General features: G+C 42.2%; 1 protein-coding gene across 2 annotated transcripts; it reads right to left on the reverse strand.

Annotated features, from left to right (window-relative positions):
- Positions 1–1,753: 1,753 nt before the first annotated feature.
- On the reverse strand, positions 1,754–18,624 carry atp7a (ATPase copper transporting alpha). 2 transcript variants are annotated; one of them, XM_018744482.2, is made up of 24 exons: positions 18,378–18,624; positions 18,107–18,215; positions 15,274–15,401; positions 13,456–13,939; positions 12,214–12,942; positions 11,641–11,853; positions 11,282–11,445; positions 11,034–11,195; positions 10,868–10,944; positions 10,524–10,746; positions 10,024–10,257; positions 9,721–9,812; positions 9,403–9,530; positions 8,422–8,576; positions 7,940–8,074; positions 7,413–7,607; positions 6,867–7,049; positions 6,519–6,729; positions 5,756–5,902; positions 5,514–5,656; positions 5,088–5,291; positions 3,365–3,482; positions 2,955–3,057; positions 1,754–2,423 (listed from the first exon to the last, which is right to left on the reverse strand). In XM_018744482.2, the coding sequence occupies exons 3-24, from the start codon at positions 15,388–15,390 to the stop codon at positions 2,150–2,152; spliced, it is 4,491 nt and encodes a 1,496-aa protein (XP_018599998.1). In that variant the 5' UTR covers positions 15,391–15,401; positions 18,107–18,215; positions 18,378–18,624; the 3' UTR covers positions 1,754–2,149. The 2 variants fall into 2 exon arrangements, with proteins under 2 accessions (XP_018599998.1, XP_018599997.1); XM_018744481.2 differs by having other exon boundaries at positions 18,107–18,218.
- Between the last annotated feature and the right edge of the window lie 389 nt (positions 18,625–19,013).

Below are 19,013 nucleotides of genomic sequence, written 5' to 3' on the forward strand. Positions count from 1 at the left end.
CCCACTCCAACATCAACTCCACGCAGACTGCACCAAATTCAAACCCTTGTACGAATGCTCTGCACAGACACTGCGAGAAACCAGCATTACCTGCTGTTCCATCGTGCTGTTGTACACAGAAGTAAAATATTTGCCCGTTAGTATTTTAAAACAGATTCTAAAATGCAACTAAGTATCCTAAGAACACAAGTATATTTATCCACTAAAACCGTCAATCTTCAATAGATTGAGGGCAAGCATGATTTACAACCTCAGTTGACAAATGAAACGAAGCTCCATAGCATAGTCTAGAAGTCATAAAAGTTAAACTTTCCAGACTGGAAGCCACATCGAAACAGACAACAGCAGCACCTGTGCAATGTAAAAGCAGTTTATTGAAAGTACATATCAGTATAAAAAGCATTGAATCAACACTAGAAACAAACAATGAATGCACCATCATATGTTCATACAATTTTCATACTGATTCAATTATTTCACTTGATAATTTAAAAAAAAAAGCATAGTGACTAAATTTTTCCCCAACATTCAGGAGGCAATAAGCAATAAATATGGGCACCTGAAAAGTGACTAACAAATGAACAACACTAAGCTGAGCAGCTCCACTAGATGGACATGTTTTTGGGTTGCTTGGTAAACCCTAAGCTATGACAGGCCTGGGCTAAAATGCACAGCCAGGCTAACCCTAAACAAAGTAATAAAACTTCATACCGGCAACTCAAATTTCCCACACATTTCATTTTCCAAAAAGCCTAAGCGACTCAACAGTAAAATCATACAAAAGCAACATGCACATCAGGCAGCAGGCCTTCCCTTGAAACTGTGAAGTATTATGAGTGAATAGTGCATTTTGTTTCTAGTGATCAGGTTTAAAGCTCAAAACTTACAGTACATTGAACAGGAGGCTGGGAGCTGCAGGGAGAAGCTGAGGATTTGTACAGAAACACTTCTGTAACCCCGCTCACACAGAGACCTACAAGGCCTTGTACATCAGAGAGTAACACACAACACAGTCCATACTTCAGTTTGCTTATAGTCTGGTTTGTCCCCAGTACGGAACACAAAGTGTAATCAATCCTACATTTTGAGTGCTACTTCCCCCTTCCGAGAAATACTGCTTCAATAAGTGTTACTTTTGCTTTCTCCAGCTTGTTTATTCCTTGACTCAAGAAAGTATCAGACATTCACTTGATCATTAGTGTGACACACCCTCTGTCGGTGTCTCTCTCCACCAAAGGGGCACTCACGCCAGCAATGGACGTGTCACTATCCACAGTGACGTTTTAGTTCATTTAGCTCTTTTTCTTTGAGGAAACTTATGTACATATTTTTCAGGCACATATTCAAACAGATTTGCTGCTGTGAACAAGCTGGAAACCTCTCCACTTTTGGCACAAGAACTCTGAATGACCTCTAGCTTGACATAATCACCATTAGCAACAGTCACAATATCATGCTAAATTCAGCTTTGACAAAACAGGAGGTGCAAACCCTGCAGTAAACGGAACTGCAGCCTCTGGAATGCTTACACCTCTCTATGTCTGCATTCTGCTTTCTTTAGTACTTTTCTTTTAGTATTACTCTATGAAAAATAAGGGTTTTCACTACAATCAGAGCATATACATTTCTTTAAAGTCTCACACATACACAAAAAAAACTTTATATTACTCTTTATATAAAATTTAAAAGTATAATCAAGGAAAATAAATTTTAAAATCTTAAAAAGCATATCATGGTAAAATTCACCATTTCTTTCCTTAAACGAATAGCTTTTTACAACAAGCGATTGTCTTCTGAAACAGCACACAACAAACTTTTAATTGGCATTTTCTCTCCTTGTTCCCGTTTCAGCAGATATATTCTTCTCCAGGTGAGTAACACCTGATAAACAGCTCAATGTGGATTATCTGCAACAAAGCAACAGCAGCTTGAATTCACTGTAGATAAACTGTAGAAAATCTTTTGCTTAATACCTGCCTAGCATCCTTTGGAGTGCAGCTGATCTGATAGAACAACGACAGAAGGAGAACTGAAGAGAATCTGGCCCCTCTTGGCCCTGCACGTTGACCCCAGGTAGTGCTAGGACAGGTTTGACTTTCGGGACACTCTAGTCTGAGACAAGGACCTGGACAGCACCGTGGTGCAGCTTTTACACAGTCTCCTCATCACAGTGACCGTCTCCCACCAACAGAGAGTGTTTGTCGGGTTCAGTGAGGGCCATGCTGTTCAGAGAACGCTTGTCTGAGCGCAACGAGTTGATGGATGCCCGGCTGTAGCTGACGAACCGGTCCAGCAGACTGAGCTTGGGTGAGGACCGCCGCAGCTCTCCCATGCCGATATGGATACTGATGTCTGACAGGCTGCTCTGCCTCATCTGTCCCCGGAGACGTGATTCCAGTTTCTCTGCAGTGGGCTTGGAGTAACTGGAGGGAGAGGGAGAGGGGGAGAGGGGGAGAGAGAGAGAGAGAGAGAGAGGGAGAGGGAGAGACCACATTCTGCACATCAGAGGTCACATGGGATTGAATGCCTGGATGGAATTTTGTTTGATGCCAACAGGCTGTGAAGTAATACAAACTCCAGGTCTGCGTTGGAAAACAGGAGATACAAGAGCTTTCCCTGCTTTCACAGTATGAGACCTGACATAAAAACTGTTCTAATATTTTAGTCATGTTGATATTAAAAGTACAGTGGCGCAGAGGAAATTTCACAACTTAATACGAAATTCATTCTGAAGTATTTCTGCTTTACTGTACATCTATGAAGACTATAGAAATAGGGACTTTCACATTTCACATACATTTTCTAATGCAGTTGTTCTGCATAAATATTTCACTGCTGGGCAGAAAGCCCACATACAGTGAGATCAAATCACTTATGACTGGGTTACAGGTGAGTCTTTTCCACATGACATAAATGGTGGGGGGGAGAAAAAAAGGTGAGCTGGTGGAACTGACCATTTTAGCAGGAGAGATGAGAGCACCACAGAGACAGAAGAGGCTGCCATGGCAGCAGAACCCATCCAAGGCTGAAGCACGAGGCCAATGGGCATGAAGACACCTGCATCAAGGCCATGCACATATACACAAGTCAAATCTGTTCTCACCCAAGTGTGATGCTGGCTATAACAAGAGCAGGGTAATTTCACAGTAACAAACCATGTAAGAAACCGATCGGTCAGAGAACAATTTTCTTTCTGGGAAAGTCCTGCTGCTTCTGTAAGAATTACTCATGTGCAAATACATATATTGATCAAAATAAGCATGCTATATTTCAAATACGGTCCATAAAAGAATATTGTATTTGCACAACTTGGAGCAATGGTCAAGTGAGAATGGAAAATAAATGTATGTTTTGTAATGCCCACCTGCAGCAATTGGAATTCCAACTAGATTATAAATTAGCGCAAAAACAAAATTGATTCGAATCCTTTTCACAGTCTTTTTGGATAAATCGATGCTGCCCACCACATCCAGCAGATCATTCTGAAGAACACAGAAGAGCAGTGTCACAATCAATAGCGCAAAGAGCACAAGCATGACTACAATGAACGTAAAAATTTTATAGACAACTGACAATTCATAACCTACAGAGCATCACAGAAGAACAAGTTAAGAGCTCACTCACTAAATTCTTAGTGAAAACATAACACACGGTAGCTGGTAGTGTAGTGGTTAGAGCTACTGCCTTTGGACCAAAAGGTTGCAGGTTCAAATCCCACCTCCAGCTGTAACACCCTTAAGCAACATACTCACCCTAAATTGCTCCAGTAAACTTACCCAGCAGGAGAAATAGGTACATAAGCATAGGTAACTTAACATTAAGCTGCTTTGAAGAAAAGCATCAGGTAAATTAAAAAAAATTTAGAAGATAAAACAGTAGCGCTCAGAATATAGTGAGATTTTTTTCACCCTTTGGATTCCGCATCAGCATTTGCATTAGTACAAGCACAGAAATTCAACACAAAAAGTGTAAATCACCTTGCAATAAGTCTACACTTATTTAACCTCGGATGAGACAGTGACTTGTACCGCACTGCAATTCTTATGTAAATTTTGATCTGTCGTTTATGACCATATCTCTACTGTACAATTCTCATATCTGTAGTTTTTTTGCCCTTCACATGCAGGGCTGACATTCTCTAGCCTCAGTCTATTTACAGAATATGTGTCACACACTCATATTACCAGTCCAGAGCAGTGGCTGGCACAAACACATCTAGCCACCATGCTCCATGGTATCAATCCCAAGAACAAAAGGCCATGCAAATGAAAGCTTGTGCGCACAGATAAATGACATTTCTTTTCTGTGCACATAGCTTGAATGCTTTAATGCTACAGTTGCACAGATAAAAAGGCACTATAAGAAACAAAGGTTATTATACAGACACCCGCTTAGGTAAACTTCACTTACGTAAACCTGGATTTACATTAAAAAAAAATTCCGACATACACATTATTTATGGACAGCGCTTACGCAAACATCTGAAATATGTTAAGTGCAAGTCTGCGTAGCCAGACAAGGCAGGAAGCTGCATCTTCCAAATTCCTGCATGTTTTGAACCATGAACACATCTCCTCTTGTTAGTGTAGTGCCTTTTTCCACATTTTTTTTTTTTACTCATTTCATTTTTCACAATGCCTGGTGGTAAACGTGCACTTGAAGGAAAACGAGAACAGTCTTGCAAACATATAGCCATCGGAAGTGAAACTGAAATAAGGCAGTACTAGAGAATTATGCTGTGTAATTTTTTTATACCCATGTTTGCAACAAATGCCTAGGGTGGGGTAGCCTATGTTGAATGGTGGGGGAGGAGGGGGAATCTGACACAAGTAACTTTTGACTTGTGTAAGGGGTTTAAGAATAGTCTATTTGCGTAGGTCGAGAGGTGTCTATTATAATTCATTTACTTGTGACTTTCCTCTAAAACACCTTACAATATCAGACTTGTATACTCACCTACTTATTTATATGAGCAATTTTTACTGGAGCAGTTCAGAGTTGGAATCCAGATTCTTTTGATTGCAAGGTGACTGCTGTAACCACTACAACAAGTTGTTGAGACCCTGTACACTACACTCCCTCCTTACCCTGATCAAAACGACATCAGCAGCTTCAATGGCCACGTCGGTGCCCGTGCCAATGGCGATGCCCACATCAGCCTTGGCCAGTGCTGGAGAGTCATTCACACCATCGCCCACCATTGCCACACGCTTGCCAGCCTGCTGTAGCTGCTCCACCTTGGCTACCTTGTGAGACGGTAGCACTTCTGCAAATACTTTCCTGATGCCCACCTGCAGAGTTCACACACACCCACAGGTTGGGAAACCACAATTCAGCTTTACATCTTGCATCTGTTGCAGCTCATTATGTCTCTTGTAGGCATATTAACTACAAATTTGTAGCCACTTTTTTAGCCAAAACAAATTTTCAATCCTAACATAGCATGGAACATTCCTTATCTCAGCCAGAGAGTAAACAGAGGTAGAGAGAGCAGGAAGGCAGGTGTGGCCTACCTGGGCTGCAATGGCCCGTGCTGTCTTGCAGTTGTCCCCTGTCATGAGAACCACCTCCAAGCCCATGGTGCTCAGCGTGTGGACAGCAAGCTCCGCTTCGGGCTTCACTGCATCAGCAATGGCGATCATAGCACAGAGGACACCTGCACACAGGGACCACCCAGCAACAGCGCTCAGTAGGGAAATGGCCACTGGTGAAGAGGAGAGGTTCCGATATGGTCCCACGTTGGTTCCGACCTTACCGTCCACAGCCACCAGCACGGCAGTGCGGCCCCTACGCTCATGCTCCACCATGGCCTCATCTACGTCAGTTCGCACCTGCAGCCCATTCCTTTTCATCCACTCCCTGTTCCCAATCAGGACCGAGTAGGTTGCCACCTGCACAAGGGCTGGACATGCAGAACACAGATGAGTATCATTCACACTGAGCTCCAAGTACCTTTAATGTGCATAATGTGCATATGTTTACTTAGATTGATAAACCCATCAGAGAGTGAAAGGGGCTCCATAACAGCATGGTCATCTGTCTAAAATCACTGAGATGACATCAGAAGCACAGTGGTGCAGTGGCTAGTACTAGTGCCTCAGCTCCTGGCTGTGGGTTCAGATATATTCGAATTCAGCTCAGTCTGAGTGAAGTTTGTATTTGTTCCCCCCAGGGTGTTCAGTTTCCTCCCACCATCCAAAGACATGCGTTTCAGGTAAACTGGTTTCTCCATCTTGCTGTTAATATGTTATATTGCTCTCCTAAATACATGGCTGAATGACTATCTGTTGCTTAGTTGATGCTTTTCACCACCAAAACTCACTGTCATTTATACAGTTTTTTTTAAACAGTATTTTAGAACCTCAAAGATACAACAGCATAACTAGGGTCTGGGGCTTGAATTAGCAACCTTTAAGTCACAAGTTCATGTTTTTAACCACTACACTACCTTCTGAAAACACTGAAAGGATCAAGCTGTAGCTTTCCACTACCCATAATGCCACCCCAACCCCCCTTACTGAGTGGCTCAGGGTCCATGATGAGGGGATGTGAGCTGGAGCTGGTCTGTCCATCGCTGATCTGCACCAACACTGAATTTCGCTGGTTGTGTTCGTCTCCAGAGTCCTCGTGGCTCAGCAGCAGCTCTGTGTTGCTCACCTGACAACGGATCCCGCAGCCTGGTACTGTCTGGAAATCCGTGCAGGTGCCCAGAGACTCAGTGCCCAGTTCCTATAGATACACACAAACACAAGCAACAAGCATCAACAAAATACATCAAGCAGAAATCCCAATGAAGGTGGGTGACTGATATTCCTGGAGGGTTTCTGTTCTGATCAAGGTACTTGAATTGTTCCAAGCAAGCTCACCTGTTTGCAGTACTTGGTGACCGCAGCCCCCAGTGGGTGCTCACTGTTGTTCTCTGCTGTGCCAACAATGGCCAGCAGGCGGGAGCGAGGCATGTGGTTCCCCTCCACCAAAAGCTTTACCTGGACCACCCTTGGGGTGCCATATGTGATGGTACCCGTTTTGTCAAACACTACGGTCTGAATCTGTGCAGAAGAGATGGCAAAGGCTGAGTCCACAAAATCCCTTCAATTTAAGTTCTGCCCTGCAGGAATGATTTTCTGTACACAAGTTTCTACCCTGCTGGTGAGGATCTGCATGGGTATACATTCAGGAGAATACAGAATTATAGGAAAAAGAACAAAAACATCTGGCTGTCAGACTGAAAGTACACTTCAGTTGAACCTTTGAATTAAATATAAAACTAAGAATTCTCAAACAAGGAAAATAATGCAAATTCCATCATTCTAGGGGCCATAAGAAGCTAAATTAATTAAAAATGCTGGAATTCCAGTAACTGGAAAAAAGAAATACTCCCAGTGCTGGTGTCCGTAACCATATGTACTCACCTTGTGCGCCATCTCTAGGGGCTCCCCACCCTTGATGAGAATTCCGTTCTGAGCCCCGACACCGGTCCCCACCATCACAGCTGTGGGCGTGGCCAGGCCCAACGAACAGGGACAGGCAATGCACAGCACTGTGATTGAGGCCTGGAAGGCAAACCTGACCACAGCCTCTACCTTGGAGATGCTGTGGCTATAGCCCTGCAGAAATGGAAAAGTGTCGAAGACCACTCCGTGATCGCACGTCTCTCCTTCATATGAGACAAGCAGCCAAGTACTCTCTCCATGCAAGGGATAATGAGGACCAACGGTTTAAAAACTGACACTTGCTAAATTTATCTGAATAATTCCAGCAGCAGTCTGTCCACATCATTCTTTCATCTTGTTATAACAAACGCTCCCTTGCAAAAAGTCACAAGATTAGTGCTGATACTGCAGCTTACCACAAATGTAAAAACCATGCAAATGAAGGTGAAAATTCCTATATTTATCAACAGTACCATTCTAAACTGTGGATCAAAAAGGACACTCACAGGGAAGTATTTCTCAACTAGCGTAAAGTTGAGGACTCCAATAATGATCCATGCGATCAGAGTCAGGAGGGAGACACCAACAATGAAGGGAACAAAGTAGCCACTGATCTTGTCTGCAAATTGCTGAATAGGAGCCTGAAGGGAGGATCGAGACAGGAGGGTCATTCTGTGCTTCAAGGTAGGTTATTTACCCCAGGGTTTTACTCCATCCTGAATTCATGTCTTGTCTCACTTTCACAAAAAGGCTTTGTAAACCACAAGTCAGATTAAACCAGAAACAGCCCAGAAAGTACAATGACATCAGTATTTCCATACTTCAGATGTCCTATATGTGGAAGAATTACATCTCAGTTTAATATTAAATGCGATCGGGATCTGCAGGACAGATTCTCAAGACTGCAGGATCTGCAATCAAAATGTAGGATGTCTACTTGAGCACAATATACGTAGAGTTCCGCTAACACACTAGAGGAGAACAGCACCTTGGATGTCTGCGCCTCTTCCACCAGCTTGACAATCTGGGAAAGGGTGGTATCTGTACCCACATGTGTGGCTTTGATCAGCAATGAGCCATTCTGGTTGATGGCACCTGCAATCACTGAGCTGCCAGGCTTTTTGGTCACAGGCATAGCCTCCCCTGGACACAAAAATGCACATGGATGTCAGGCAGACTGGGGCCAACAGAGACCAGATTTTTAACTCACACTGAGGGCAAAGACAAACACTCCCCTTCCTTGCCCACCATGACTATAGATACATGTGGAATTTGCATCAGTAATAATTACTGCTCATTGTTGCTTAACTGATACTCATCCAAAATGACTTGAGATATTGAACTGAATTACATTACATTTATTTATTTAGCAGATGCTTTTCTCCAAAGCAACTTACAATGGATATCATGTAGTGGTACCAGCCCACACACTTTATTCACCAAGGTGACTTACACTGCTAGATACAGTACTTACACTGGGTTACTCATCCATACATCAGTGGAACACACTCTCATTGAAGACTTTGAATTGAATTAAATTTCAACTGAAGACTTTGTCATTGTACTGCTGTGCAATACAACAAAATTATAGTGGTACTCCAAGTTCTTTAGACAACAATATAAAACACTTAAGAATAAAAATATAAAACAGTTTCAACAGATCCAGTAAATAAATAGATAAATACAGTATGAAGTATCTGATTCATTTACAGAGTTGGGTATTTCTGCTCAGATGTGCCTTGCTCAAGGAGTTTTTGCAGTATGAAGTGGGGTTTGAATCATTTTTCCATCTTGGCCTCTGTACAACTCCTTGTATTCCAGTCACTGAGAATCCAACAGTGTAAACATGCTTCACAAGTATTAAGCCACTTATACATTATAAAAAGTGGCTTAACACCAAGTGACTGGAGAGAAAAGTGATAGCTAAAGGGGGGAGGGGGGAAAAAAAAAAAAAAAAAAAAAGACGTACCTGTGATGAGGGACTCATCCGCCATAGAGTGCCCTTCAATGACTCGTCCATCGACAGGGAACTTCCCCCCTGGTACCACCTTCACCACATCCCCCCTCTGAACCAGTTCCACATCAACCTGCTCCTCACTTGAAGGAGTGGGGAAAGACAAACACCAGAACACAGTCAAAACTCAGGAACCAACCAGCACGCTACAGTTACACACAGTTAAACAGACTATGCTTATGCAGGTACCCTGCAGGAAGAACTATTATGAGATCATGAAAATGAAGATTTAGGTTGTCATGAACAACAAAAGCAAGGGCAGTGGCAGAGCACCTCCGGACAGACATGTCATCGTTCAGGGTGACAATGGTGGCCTCAGTTGCCTGAAGAGACATCAGCTTTGACAAGGCCTCCGATGTTTTACTCTGAAAACAGCAAGAGTGAAACAACCAGTTTCCAGATAATGATAAATTCCCATAAACATTTCTTCTTTACAAAACATTCATTGTTGTTTTATACTTGTGATTGTTGTGTAACCAGCTCAGTGGCAATAAGCATGAAAGGCACCATAGTAAGTGTTTAGCTTTAGCATTCTGCATCCAGTCATGCAAAATTCCACATAGGAGGAACACGCACCTTTGCTATTTGCTCCAGCCACCTGCCAAGCGAAATGAAGACAAAGAGCATGGGGGGTGTATCAAAGAATGTTATGGGGTTGATCCTGGCCCCCTCAATCATGGCCACCAGAAGTATCACAAGGGAGTAAGTGAAGGCTATTGTGGTGGCAAGGACAATCAGGACATCCATATTAGCTGTCTTGTGTTTCACAGCTTTGTACGCCTGGATGTAGAAGTAGCGACCACCAATAAACTGTGAAAAGAAAAGAAGTTGAAGTACCAAAACAACATGTTTTGAAATTAAGATCAGATGAATCCTCCAACTTTGCAATGAGGTTTACTTTGCATGCCCTTTAATCAGCTCTATAGTAAAGTTTAAAGTCAGTTCAATAAATAACACCTACAGTATAGCAGACAATGCTTAAGGCTCTCAGACTGTGCGCGGACACTAGAATCAATCTGTGCAATGGAATCGATGCCAATATCAGCACGGGCATGTAGAAATGGAAGATGAGATACCTGCACAGGAACACAGAAGAGGAAGGAGAGGAGGTTCATGATGGACAGCCCGGGTAGGAGTTGCCGCTCAAGGAACATGGTAGCGTGATAGCGCTCAATGTCATCTCTGCTAGCATTCAGATGGTGTTCCATATTAACATGGTGGTCCACTATCATCATGTAGATCATCATGCCCATAACAGGGACACAGAAAACAAGGCTGATCAAGAATGACTTCCTCCACCTGTGGAAGAGAAATATCAATAAGTCTTTAATTTGAGGCAATGCAGGTCCATGCTCAAACTATAACTCATTAAGACTGCAGCCCTATCAAAGACCTCTACACATCCAACTCAGTGACTCACTGTCGTATTTCCCGACTATGATCCAAGTGACTGGCTGAGCGATCTTTTTTCACAAGAGAGGCCTCAAAACCAAGGTTCTGCAGATTGTAAAAAGAATTTTAAACAATGTGTTTGCAAAAACATGAGTAATTTGGGTTCTCAAAATGAAAGCATACCAGAAGCTCACCTCAATCAGTCTGATCACATCACGAGGTCCTGTTACTTCTGGTTCATACTTGATATGGGCTTTGTTGGTTGCCAGAGCAACAGACGCATAGACAATCCCTGAGGCCTTCATCAGATTAGATTCGATTTTGTGCACACATGATGCACATGTCATACCTCTGATCTGTGTGTTAACATACATTTGGTGAATTCCAGTATGCTGGAAAAACAACTAAAATGCATCTCAACCATAACAAATGGAATCCTCACCACAAGCTCCAAACTTCCATCTGAGCCATCATAATTTTCTATGACTGAGGCCTTGAAGCCCAGCTCTCTGATGCACTCTGCAATGCTGGCAGGATCAATGAGCCCAGGGTTGTAGCGCACTTCAGCCTTGCTGGCCATTAGCGCCACCAGCACCGAGTAAACTCCTATACAACAGGCAGATAAACAAGATTACACAGAACTCTGCGAGGATAAACTCACGCACAAACTCTGACTGAGCATGAGGTTGTGTGAAGAACAATAGTTTTTTTTTAAACAAGAAAACTTAAATTGACCATTTGTTAATGAGCTACACATATTAGTGTACACCTCCCTCACAGAAAGCCAGGCCAGGTTCTCACCATCTTCATTTTTGAGGTTCCTTTCAATGTTGGCCACACAGGATGCACAAGTCATTCCACCAATCTGGATGAAACACTTTGATATAGCTTGTGCCCCTCCTTGACCTCCCTGTACAGCCACTGGCTCTTGCTCTACCTCTTTCTCCTTCACAGAAGCGCTTTCTGGAGATGAGGGTGTATCTGGCTGGGGTGTTGTCACAAGGGAATTGGTTTCTACCAAGCACATGAAGGAAACAGAAGCTGTCTTCCAAGGGCATCAAAGGCAGGAAAAGTTTTTGCAAAATGTGACTGTTTTAACAGGGCCTAAAATCAACAGCTATATTGAGGCATTCCTACTGATGAACCAAGTTTGGAACTACACAATGAGTTATTGATAGAGTACGACAACCATCTTCTATTCAATTTTTTTTTAACCATCAGATAATTGACATAAATCCAGCTGATAGCTATGTCACATTAATATTTAATGTGAATCATTACTTCTAACCATTATACAGAGGTATTCTGGCAATGCTGTATAATTATATTAAAAATGTTCATGTGACAGCATTCTATATTTTGTGCTGAGTTTACCTGGGAGAAATGCATCAAAGCCCATGTCTTCGACAGCTGTGCGCAGCTCTTCCGGTGTTGTGACAAGAGGGTCATACTCAAATGTTCCACTATGACTAGACAGTGACACTTTGGCAGACTTCACCCCCTTGTGTTGGGACAGCATTCCCTCAATGGACTGAACACAGGAACCACAGGTCATACCCTCGATGCGGATGACGGTAACTGCACTGAGGGGCTGCAGAAATCTCGGGGTGGGGGATTGCAGAGGGGGTGCTGGAAGAACCTGTGGCACCGGGGAGCTACCTCTGTCCACACGGACTTTGAAGTTCCCTGGCGGGAGAGCCTCAATGGCTTGTTGGAGTTGCTTTATGGAGATGAGATGGGGGTCATACTGGATGGAGGTACTCTCCTGCTCCAGTGACACCTCCACGGATCGTACACCCAACAGACAGGTTATATTATCCTGAATATTGGTCACGCAAGACTGACAGTGCATCCCAGTTACCCAGAGTAGTGCAGTGGCAATTTCCTCAGTGGATGTATCTGAGATTGTCACAGCAGGAGATGTCAAATTTGCCGTGGTGGGGTTCCGTAACCGTTCCACCTCATTAACAGACAAACGCAAGGGGCGGGGCTTGGATTTCACCTGGGCTTTGAACCCAGCTAAGTTGATCTGGTTGATGATCTCATTAACAGTGATGAGGTGAGGCTGATATAGCACTGTAGCTTCCTGAGAGTCCAGAACAACTGCAAAACAGAAAAAAGAATAGCCATTTTGCATCTGACATAAAAACCAATGTTTCATAACCCACTTCAAGCCACAACCAGGCACATACAGAAAAAGTTGACTTTAACATGGTTACTCAAGATCTATTATTAAAAAATAAAAATAATAAAAAAAAAAAATAGTAATGAGCTCAGTGTGCTTTCACTGCATGGTCTGATGTTAAAAATGGTGTATGGATGAGTGACTCTTTGTAAGTAGTCTATCTAGCAATGTAAGTCACCTTGGTGAATAAGGTGTGCGCTACTACATAGTGTCCATTTGAAGACACTTTGGAGAAAAGTGTCTGCTAAATGAATGTGTGAACGTGAAAGAAACAATTCCAAATCAGGAAAAAACACAACATTTTCCTAATCTTTGGGTTTCTCAATACTGAAAGTGTAGATTTAAACAGCCATCTAGACTTTCTTTTTTTTAAGACACAGTGTGACTGAATCCTATATATGAGTGCCCACACTGTATCAAAAAAAAATCACCTTTAATCTTTCGAATGCCGTTAAGCTTCCCAATCTTTCCTTCAATGGTCGTGGTACATGAAAGACACACCATCCCATCGATGCGCATCTTCACCAGCTCCTCACTGGTAGGACTTCGAACTGGCTCCCTGAGAGCAGCAGAGTTCTCCTTCCCTGCCAAAGTCAGGTCGTGCAGCACCTGGCTGATCTGTTTGGAGTCTGTTACAGATGGGATGAAGGTGATGGACAGGCCATCCTCTGAAGTGTCATCCGAGGCTTCCAGGACTCCTTTGAGCTGAGACACAGTTGACAATGCCTGCTGCTGGCACTTAGGAGAAAGGCCTGCTATAGGGAAGACTCGTGTTTCCGTAGGGACAAGTTCAGCCGTGACAAAATCTGGGAGGCTGGACTCAAACCCCATATCCTCAATGGCCTCCGCTAGGGACTCTGGGCTCTGCATACTTGAATCAAATACCACTGCAGCCTGTTTAAGCTCTAAGGACACCTAGAACAGACATACACAGAAAGCGGACATAAAAGCATTGCATTTCACTATTTTGTTCTAGATTGAGGAAAATAAAACCAAAAACATACAAATTAACTATCAGTGAGAACACTGGAGTAGCCCAGAAAGCTGTTTTGTGTCAAAGCCTGAAAAAGAATCACACTGCTTTCTCAGTCGTGTGACTCACTGGTAATGTCACCTGATCTTTCAGCTGAGGGCCTGTGAGAAATCTAAGGGGCAGGAAAGTGAGAGCACTACCCCCCCAGACTTGAACAGCTTCATTCACCTGAACATAATATTGCATTACTGGGCTATCATTGTGATGGTTTTACATGAACAGACTTCCCAAATACTCATATCATATGCAGATAAAGTAGACACACTACTCATAAACCTTCTCAGTTTTTACACCAAAATTAGGCACGTCAGCAAAGCAGCCAGTGATTACGACACCAAAGCAGGAATCGTTATTCTCCAGGGTCCAGTTAATGCACCAGTGACATTTAACAGATCCAAAGGCTATTAGTAGTCAGCAACAGAATCACTGGTTTCACTTCTGCGAAAGGCCAGACCTCAGTCAAATGTGGGCTATTGCATTATTTCCTTACTCTGCTGAACCCTCCGGGAAAGTGAACAATTAGGGAAAGGGCAGGACAGTTCCAAATACATTTACACAATGCTTTCTGGCTCTAAGGACCACCATGTTTGTTCAATTACCTGAGATGCCTAGGAGGGAAAGACAGCTAATCTGGTTATGCCTCCTAACTGGAAAGATATGCCCTGGTACTGCAAAAGAAAGCTTACTTCTGCTACTTTGGGATACTGTATAGACAACATCAGGAAACCAGAAAGTGCATTCATATGGGAACAAAGAATAAAAAACCCAAATGTTAATAATTGACAAGTTTAATGAAAATATGTATATAAATGAGTATGTATGTAATGTATGTGTATGTATATGTTGATATATTTATATGTATGTGAATATGTAAAATATGAACAGAACAATATAGTCTAGGCAGTTTCCTCACAGCCCAGTGACATCTGTTTCAGGTAAATTGGAGAATCTAATTTGCCATTAACGTTGGTACGTGGGAGAGAGTGTATTAACTTATTTATAATAGCAGACCAATTTAATGACTGAAAGGTGGTTAGTGTAGCATATCTAGCACTGTCAGTATGGTTGGATAAAACTAAATGCTAGTTAATGCTAGTTACAGTTAACCACTGTACATTGTTTGTACAACAGTGTCAGTTAAATTAATAAATGTCAGCTATGGATACACAAACATGTAACTGCACAGCAAATCCATGCCAGTTGCTAGGTCACTCACCTGAATGTGGAAGACCCCTGGCAGCTCACCGATATGCTGTTCAATATTCTGCACACAAGAACCACAGGTCATCCCCTCCACTGCCACCTTTACGGAGTTCACTGTTGTCTGAGCCATGTTCTCACAATCTGACCAGAAAACACAAGGGAGAGAACAATAATATCAGCAACCATGGAGGGTGACAGAAGGAAATGACAGAAAAGTGAAAGAAAGCAATGAACAAAAATGCCATCCAACATATAATAGGAAGCAAAAAGTGAATGGCCATCACAAGAAGGTACTGCTCTGAAAACTGAAAAGCGAGGGTTCAAAAACCAATAGACCACAGAAGACAGTCTCGGTGGCAAACACATGCGCGCGCGCACACACACACGCACACGCGCGCGCGCACACACACACACACACACACACACACACACACACACACACACACACACACACACACACACACACACACATATATATATAAAGCTTTATTGCTTTGCAGCTCCTGGGCTGTGCATTTCAATTTTGTTTTGAATCTATCCCAGTCTGTGTAGAATCTGAAGGTTTCTCCAGATGCTCTGATTTCCACTACAGTCTAAAGACATGTGCCTCACTTGAATTTGCCCATAGTGTGCGAATGTGTGATAGAGTATGTGTTACATTGTTATGCTGTGTAAATGGTGAATAATCTTACACTATTAGCCACCTTAATCAATCAGCTAAAAAATGGATAATAATAATTGTGTTTGGTTTTGGAGAAAAGGGTCCGCTAAAGGAATAAATGCAGATGAAAGCCAAAGCAGTAACCCTCGGCCCCTGACGGAGAGCACAGCATTACCTCCCTACCACTCAGTTCATTGAATGGCTTTAAAACACCACCAACCAGAACTCACAAAGCTTTTAACCTTTGTTCACTGATACAGAGTCCACAGATAACATACTATGCACAAGAACACTGAAATATAAATATTTAAAAACTGTTGAAAGTTACAGGATGTGTCCTGGAACACTATTGTTGGATTATACAAATACAAAAAAAAAAAAAAAAAACAGAAACAACTAAATCCTGAAGTTCAAAATCGTAGTTTCTTCTAAAACAAAGGGTTTCAAAGCTCTGTATATTAAGAACATCAGCTCCTCCTCACACAGCAACTTTATGACAGCCATTCCCCAGAATTATTCCCAACACCCCAAGAAATAAACTTATAATGCTGTATGCAACACCATGGAGCACACATTACTGATGCATCAATTTATATCAAACATCACTCAATACTATAGTTGAGACTAACTAGTCCCAGGTACAACTCTCTAAATAAGATCATACCAAAAAAAAAAAAAAAAAATCAAATTCCATTTGGCTATGAAAACCGAGAAACTAGTAACAGGTACTCATAAATACCAAAAATCTACAGCTATGAATTAATCTTCATCTTGGTCAATAAGCTTTGTTCAGACTGTACTGAGACAGACACAAAACTGTCTTTCACACATTTTACACATTTAACTTCACAAGTGTGCATTTCAGGAGGTGACAGCAATTCCTGGATTTATTGTGCTGTCCACTCAGGGGTGCGATGGGCTTATCAAATATGACCTTTTGATAAGCGTGGGAAAAAAGAGGAACAAATAGGATACGAGGTAGTGAACTGGAGTGCACTTACAGAATTATTCTTTGAAAAGGTTTAATGATAGTGTGGCTTGGTACAAAGTAGGAAATACAGTTGAAGCACATCAAGCACTAAGTGACAGTTCTGAACCAGAGTCAAATACTGCCATCTTAATAACACAAAATCTCAGTGTTTGAAGCCATGTCTTCATCATATCTAAAAGAACTATGGTACTGAGATAAATTGATTTGTTTGCAACTGACAAATGTCAGTGGTCTGCAAACACGGGGATATTCACACTGGAAATATCTTTAAACTGTTAGATAAGTTTGAAAGCCACAAACTCCGGTATGAATTAGAGCTTGACAAGCAGAATCTGGATTTGTCTAACATTGTACAGTATACTGTAAATGACTCACCCAGTGTATAGCAAACTTTGTGTGGTGTATGTACTGTGCTCCACACAGTGTCACGTTATTCCCCTCAATTTCCCAGTTCTCACAGCAACTAAAACAATGACAGGTAGGATCACATTCTTTCTGCACGCTTCTATGTCGCCATAAAAGCATAATACAGCTCATTCCACAATATGCCGCTTGGATATTCCGAGGTAAATTTTGATAACATCTGAACATATTTTTTAAAGCCCAAAATTTACTGCTGTCAATTTAAACATTTAAATACATGGCAACATAAAAGTTTATTTCCAAGAACAATTTTAGATCAAATACAAAATAGACACCATCTTCCAAGCTGTGACACTACTAATCCTAATATTAAAAAACTGAAAATAAAGGTTTCCTATTCAAATCCTACTATTGCAACAATATAGCTGACCACAGCACTCATCCAGAGTGATACATACAGTAAGAACGCTCTTGCTTTCCAGCTTCTCCAGTATTTAAGTTGCGAAACACAAAATCAGGTGTCCTTAAGTTCAATTAGTTAACAGGTATTAAAATGGGCTGTAGAACGCGAAGCAGATTTTCCAAGTAATTAAAAAAAATATATATGTCTGATTTGCTGCTGGGTAAGAACCACAAAACGTGGGAACATCATGACATAAGGAACGATGCGGTGCACTGGACGCACGAAGAGCACGTACACACACACACACACGTACGCTGTACAGACACACACAGCCCGACATCGACATACGTCGATACGGGACGTTACGGTTACCGACATGAAGCGAAGCTGTAGAGACTGAACTTCGGACTGAATCCATAGTAACTCACGGTGAAGGTATCGCTACTCTACGACGCAGACTACGTCTCCTGCACCGTGTCTCGCGCTGGGACCAGCCGCCTCCGCTCCGCTCCGCCGCTGTCTCCTCCTTCCTTGCTCCTGCTGACATGATCGTGAGCACGGATGAAGTAGTACACCACAATAGCTATCAATCAAACTCTCTCATTTAGCTGGAGTTCGGTTAAAGAAATCGTTATTGTTATTCATTCGCACACTAGAACGCGAACCGGCGAAACGGGACAACACAATTTAAGTTTGTACCTTTTTTCACAGTCAAGCGCAACGCGCCTCATTTGTTTCTACCGTCCAAGTAGACAAGTTGCGCCGTGAGTTCATTTTTGGTCACTGACTGAGCGACGCTCTCCCTCCGCAGCATCCCGTCACCTCATATTTGTAAGCGGCGACAAAATGTTTCAACACCAAACCTCTGGAAAGGTGTCACTTTGGCGTTTATTCATGTCACGGTGATTTGTTTCCCCCCCCTCTGTCGCCTGATATGGCTTTTCCAGAAGTCCCTGCAAGGAGTTTAAAACTGTGACGTCATTTCCTCATGTGACCGGAAGCGCCGGGGGTGACGGTAGGGGGAGCGTCGCAAATTGGAAGATACTTTTTCTAAAACAAAGCGTGTCAGTTTTTTTTTAAAATTCATTTTATTAATTAAGACTCACTATTAAACTACGTACAATTTGATATTTTTTTTTAATTGTTATTTTAAAAAGAATCACACGTTTAGTGTGATTGTTATCTGATATAAAAATTGTAGGATTTTTTTTTTAGTAGACTATTTGAAATATAGTATCCTAGACCTCGAATCATGCCACGGATTGTCATTTTTCGTAGAACAATTCTCCATTGTCAAAATTATATTTTTTCTTCGTAATAGTCTAACATAGTTAA

This window comes from Scleropages formosus, chromosome 13 (genome assembly GCF_900964775.1).
Source record: "Scleropages formosus chromosome 13, fSclFor1.1, whole genome shotgun sequence".
Taxonomy (NCBI): domain Eukaryota; kingdom Metazoa; phylum Chordata; class Actinopteri; order Osteoglossiformes; family Osteoglossidae; genus Scleropages; species Scleropages formosus.

Excerpts from the sequence above, each read along its gene's own strand:
- atp7a (XM_018744482.2), bottom strand. The coding sequence starts at position 15,390 with ATGGCTCAGACAACAGTGAACTCCGTAAAGGTGGCAGTGGAGGGGATG. Across the intron at positions 13,940-15,273 it reads CAGGGGTCTTCCACATTCAG|GTGTCCTTAGAGCTTAAACA; the intron begins GTGAGTGACCTA and ends TGTCTGTTCTAG. Across the intron at positions 10,747-10,867 it reads CATAGTCGGGAAATACGACA|GTGGAGGAAGTCATTCTTGA; the intron begins GTGAGTCACTGA and ends TCTCTTCCACAG.